General features: G+C 45.2%; 1 protein-coding gene across 1 annotated transcript in view; it reads right to left on the reverse strand.

Moving 5' to 3' along the window:
* The window catches only part of SGPP2 (sphingosine-1-phosphate phosphatase 2), a 53901-nt gene extending 49343 nt beyond the window's left edge, over positions 1-4558 (reverse strand). The window contains exons 1-2 of the mRNA XM_054982132.1: positions 4343-4558; positions 2994-3002 (exon numbers count right to left, since the gene is read on the reverse strand). Coding sequence (XP_054838107.1) covers positions 2994-3002; positions 4343-4558 — 225 coding nt within the window. The remainder of the gene's footprint in view (positions 1-2993; positions 3003-4342) is intronic.
* Between the last annotated feature and the right edge of the window lie 1599 nt (positions 4559-6157).

Raw genomic sequence — 6157 nt, forward strand, 5'->3', positions numbered from 1 at the left:
AACCTAGGAACTGCTGGTTTTTCAACCTAGCACAAGATATGCATTCCATTCCATCAAGTGTTCTCCACTAAATCACCAATACTTTGCACAAGCGCCTAAGAAACTATAGTTTGATCCATGAAGTTCTGAGCATGTACAAATAACGATCAATTGCACAGGTGTAAAAAAAGTACTGATTTTAAATGATGGATGTCCTGCCCATGTTGGCCTTGGGACATACATAAGAAAATTATAAATATGCACCAAAACAACTACCAGGCTGGCTGCTGTGCTGAATGCAGCCAATTGCACAAGCATCAACCCACTCAAAATATTGTCCATTTGAAACCAAAAATAAATCATCCATGAAATCTTGTGGAGCACTAGACCTCAGAGAACATTGGCATTGGGTTGGATTTAGCACAAAACTGCTAAATTTGCCACTAAAATTGCCACTAGCATTAGAGTTCTTGTGCAAATGAAACTGCATGAAAAAGAGTACGGTAGCCACTTGCACCAAGTCAAACCTATCGTATCCCCATTTGTGTTTCTGCTTGCACAGGATCTTGTACAGCCCATTTCTGGATGCTGGAATGTACAGGGCAGCAAGTTTTAGGTGTTGCAGAAGATTCTGCTGAACAGTGCCGTCTGTTTATGTTTCCACTTATACAATGCTGGACCTAAGCCATTCAGAGCAAGGTGGGTTCAATGTTAGAGTACATGAACGAGGGTCTTGTGGGGGGGATCTCATCCTTCCCCCACTTCACTCATTCACCAGGCCACACTTCCCTAACATGGCCACTTCTGCAAGCCTGATTCCTCCTGCTTCCCCCAGCAAATTCACAGGATCGGGAGAATTTTGCTTATCCGTTCCCTCCCCAGCTCTGCCCGCATACCCTCCTACCCAAAGCTCTGTGAATTTGCTCTGCTTATCTTTCTCCACACTGTTCAGTATGCTGCCCACCACTAATTCATTCTCCTTCCTGTCGCCCTGTGGGGAGTGGCAGTAGGAGCAGGGGAAAGGCAGTGGTTCCTGCTCTCCGCCCTTATCGCTGCAGCCTATTTGGCTCAACAGCTGCTGCTCCCCCTCAAAGTGCAGACAATGCTCCTTTGGGAGGATTTAACCCAATCTCCATTTTATACAGATATATTGTTCAAGATTTTCTATTCCTTGGCACAAAAGGGAGACTACAATGAAGAAATCAGAAGAAGATGGAGACTTGGAAGAGGAGCTGTGAGGGAGCTAGAAAAGATCCTTAAAGATAAAGATGCCTCTCTAGGAACCAAGATCAAGATAATCCAAACTATGGTATTCCCCATTGCCATGTATTGATGTGAAAGTTGGATAGTGAAGAAAGCTGACAGGGACAAAATTGATTCATTTGAAATGTGGTGCTGGAAGAGTGCTTTGCGGATACCACGGACAGCCAAAAATACAAATAAGTGGGTACTAGATCAAATCAAGCCTGAATTCTTCCATAGAAGCTAAAGTGACAAAACTCAGGTTATCATACTTTGGTCACATCATGAGAAGACTAGATTCTCTGGAAAAGTCAATAATGCTAGGAAAAGTGGGAGGCAATAGGAAAAGAGGAAGACCTAAAACGAGATGGCTTGATTCAATAAAAGAATCCATGTCCTCCAGTTTGCAGGATCTGAGCAAGTCTGTTAATGATAGGATGTTTTGGAGGTCTTTCCGGAGGCGACTTGATTGCACATAACACACACATACAGCTACTCTGCTAAAAATGAAGCACCATCTCTTTATCTCTAACAGAGAGAATTCAAACGTGTGCTCCCCCACAAGCTTTATCAAATGGAACTATCAAAGAAAAACTAGCATGCGATTCAGAGGTGATCTAATGCAACAGACTGAAACAGAAGCCGATTAATATGTGATCGTTACAGGGATAAACATCTTTATGGAAGCAGCAAAGTGAAATGTGAAGACAAAAGTCATTCATAATTTATGTCCTGCCCCATTCATTTATAATGCAGTGCTAAATTTAATTTTAGTAGGATTGATTTGGGGGCTATTCAATCAATACATTTTTAGCCCACCTTTCCCCCTCCGCAGGGCTCAGAATGGCATCTCTCTTCCTTGTTTTATCCACAGAGCAAGCCAAAGAAGCAGGTTAGGCTGAGGAAGTCAGTAGTCCATGACAATCCTGCAAGTTTCATTGCAGTGTAGGGACTCAAAACAGGATCTCTCAGATGCACATTCTCCCTGAAACTCCATACTAGAGGCAGGTAGCTTTCCTGGCCCAAGGGCCAAAAAAATGCAGCCTGCACCTGTGTTACTGTGCCAGAAAACAAAATGGGGAAAGAGAAATTAGGGCTGTACCTGGCCAGCACACCAGTAGATGCCAGCACCTCAGAGGATTATCTCGGGATTGCCTCAGGTGGCCTGTGGACGAGAACTGTGTGACAAGCAAAAGAGGTCTAGCATTCCACGCGTAATCCCACACTCAAACTCTTTTTTCAGCCAGATTGACTCCAATACTGGAAGTGAGTATGGCTGAAAGAAAAGTGATGAGGGAGGAGAAGAGACCATCCACAGGGAAGTAAGGCAGGGGATGGTTCAGCCACTCCTATTCATACACATGCTTTTGAATTGCAAATTAGAACCAATTCCCCCTGCTTTACTTGAGAATGGGAAGATGCATCTGTAGACTAACACGTTTATTTTAGCTCTAGGGATTAAGGATGAGGCAATGAATGATATGGAAGCTTTCGGACCAGTTTCTGTTTGAAGTTCTCTGATCTCCTGAGAGCACTTGAATACAGAAACTGGGAAGAAAAAAAACATGTTATTAGCTCACCTAAAAAGTTCAAATGAATAATTACATATGTCAAAATTCTACAAAATAACTCTCTCCTTACACTGACGCACATGCTGAGATTTGGTATAACAGCCTCTGTTTACTACTACAGCTACAAACTGCATTTTGACAATCTGATTCAGATGTGACATAACAGAGATAACCATCATAATCTACTAGGATCACTTACACTTCACCACTCTTTTTGTTCTGTCAAATATCCATTATGTGAGAATTCACTTTGTTCAAGACAAAAGCCTCACAAATATTTTCAGGTGCAAGACTTAGTGGTCTTTTTAAGACTTTGTGGGTCTCCACACAGAATTATCTCAGGTAACCAATATTATTATCCCCTTCCTCCTCCAGAAAATAAGATACAGATTATACTAGAATGTTGTAAAGTTTTCTTTTTTAAAAGTTTTTTTTTATAAAAGAAAGAAAAAAGATAGTTTTAATCTATTTAGGAATCTATTTAGAATTGCCTTAGATCATCCACACTACTTCTCAATAAAACTGCCAGGATTGGCCAATGGCCACCATGCCAACTTTTCAGTTTCCTCATTTGCCTCACTAAGGATTTTTTTAAAGGGGGTGCATTCAAGTCATTGGCAAATACCAAGAAACAATAACTACAGTAACCTTTTTATCCAGTAATCTGCTTTATCATATTTGTGAACATTTTACTCAATTAGCTTTGGTTTACACAATTAACATGAAAAGGAAGCTACCCAACACAAGCCAATTTGGCATAGTAGTTAAGAGCAGCAGAACTCTAATCTGGAGAATCAGGTTTGAATCCCCACTCCTCCGCTTAAAGTCAGCTGGTGACCTTGGGTCAGTCACAGCTCTCTTAGAGGTCTCTCAGCCCCACCCACCTCACAGGGTGTTTGTTGTGGTGATATTAATGACATACTTTGTAAACTGTTCTGAGTGGGTTGTCCTGAAGAGCGGTATATCAATTTGTTGTTGTTGTTGTTAGCTAGAAGCAGTTTGGAAAGGAAACAATTTTCAAATTCTTTAAATAGCAACCCCATTACTAAACACACACTACTGTTACCTTACCAGTACTTCTATAGGAAAAACTAAAACTCCCATGTGGCTATTCCATGGTCTTTCTCAGGAACCAGAGTTACCTGGAGTGTTTCTCTTTTCTTTAACCGAAGGAAACCCAGATTTCACGGCTCAATGCTTCGCCTGCACTAAAGGTTACTGCAGGAATGGGGTATGAGAGCTGAACTGAAAAACCGACTTCCATAGTGAACGCTCTTTCCATTGAATTAAGTGTGTGTGCAAGAAGCGGGGCTTGCAGCTCTGCGCTCTTTCCCCCTTAATTCCAGTACCAGGAAGTTGACCTGCCCTCACGAGAGAGAGACGAGGTGCAAGTAAATCAGAATGGGGCAAGAGAGTTTTACTAAGCACTGAAATCAATCCCTTGACGGAGGGTCGGGGTGCAAATTCCTAAGGCCGAGGGCCTCATGGGCTGGGTTTGGGGACACGCCCGCAGGGCCCGGACCCTCCCCCCCCCCCCGGCTCGTTGATACCTTGCTGGGGCCGCCGTTGCAGGTGGCGCGACGCTCGGCCGGGGCTGCGCGGCCGCCCCCATTGCGGAGGTCCCGAGCGGCCGGCAGGTGGCTGCTGCCGTTGGCCTGGCGCGCTCCGCCCTCTGCGACCTCCGAGGCGACGAGGAAAAGCCCGCAGCGGCGCTGGAAACGGGCGACGGGCTGCGAGCCGCGGAGGCTGCGCGCCAGCCAGGCCATCCTTGGTCCCTGCCGAGGAGCGCTGCGCACAGCCCGGCCGGCGAGCGCGCTTGCGATGGAGGGGCGGGGCTTAGGCCCACCAGCAGGTGCAGCCGCCGGAGCCCCGCCCACGGCCAGGTACAGCCGCCAGTCCCGGACGGCTTGGCCTGCTTCCCTCTTCCTTTGAGAAGGCGCCAAAGCCCCTCTCTAGTCACCACCCCCCGTTTGGGCACATCCGAGACATTTGAATACGGCGTTTGCCTCCTTTCTAGATGCGAACAAATACCTGCGGGAGGAAAAAGCCCCAGGACGGAACGGTAAAAGCAGAAACTTATCCAGTTCCTGAGCCCGGTTGGTTTCTGGTGTCAGACTTTTGTCCATTCTTTGTCGAAGGGACTGGCCAGTTTGTCCAACGTGGAGGGGCATTGCTGACAGGTGATGTCATAAATCACCTTGGCGGATGAGCAGGCGTCTGAAACCGAGATGGTATGGCTGATGGACTAGGGACAAATGGACTCGCGTTTTAGCTGTATCTGAAGAAGTGAGCTGTGGCCCACGAAAGCTCATACCTTACCACAAATTTTGTTAGCCTTATAGGTGCTACTGGACAGTTGCTCTTTTCTACTGCTAGAGACAGACTAACATGGCTACCCATGTTGATCTGGAGATCAGTTGTAATTCTGGGAGATCTCCAGCCATCAACTGGAGGCTGGCAACCGTAGGGCTGTGAGGATGTGACTGGCACAAGCTTCCATGGCAGAGTGGGGATTGAAACCTGGGCCTCCCAGATCCTAGTCTAGCGCTCTAGCCACTGCACCACACTGCTCTATGTGTCTCTGAGTTTATGAAAAAAGAGCAAGAATATTACACATAAAATGCTTGAAAGGAAGTAAGAAGCAAGTCTGACACCTGTTCATATCTGTGCTAACTGCAAATGAAGATGTATTTAAGCATCTTTTGATTGGTGCCTTTGCTGATGGGTATACTTTGCTGACATTCATCCTAAATATCGCAAGAAAATTTGCAGTGGGATCCTAAGCAGAGTGACACCCTTTTTACTCCATAGAAGTCAATGGCCTTAGAAGGGTGTCACACTGCTTAGGATAAGGCAGCAGAGAAGGCATATAAAACAGCTTCATTGATCATTATATCCTTTAATTTGGCTGGTTAAACAAAAAGAATCTTGTAGTAGATTAAGGACTAACAGATTTATTGTGTCATAAATTTTTGTGTTCTAGAGCCTGCTTCATCCAGGATATGAATTGCACACTTTGACTGGTAGATATATTTACAAGGCCAGAGAGAGAGAAAACATTTGTAAATGGTGGAACCAAAACACCAGATAAGAAATACGTCCATTCAGAACAGCAGGACACAATAGGCTTCCTAGCAGTGTGCTGTAAGTTAATTGCTGATTGTCTGGGATAAGCTGCTGCTTCCTAATGGAACTGAAAATGCCACTCTCCTTGCCTCCTGGCCTGTTTTAAACTGCGCTGTCACTTTATCTAGAACTAAACAAGACTGCAATGCAGAGGCACCAGGTTCCAGGATTCAACTGTCAGTACAGCACAGTGCTCTGAGGAGCTGATGTCTCTGAGTGACTTTAGATTGCTCAGTCCA

The sequence above is a fragment of the Eublepharis macularius genome, chromosome 6 (genome assembly GCF_028583425.1).
Source record: "Eublepharis macularius isolate TG4126 chromosome 6, MPM_Emac_v1.0, whole genome shotgun sequence".
Lineage (NCBI taxonomy): Eukaryota > Metazoa > Chordata > Lepidosauria > Squamata > Eublepharidae > Eublepharis > Eublepharis macularius.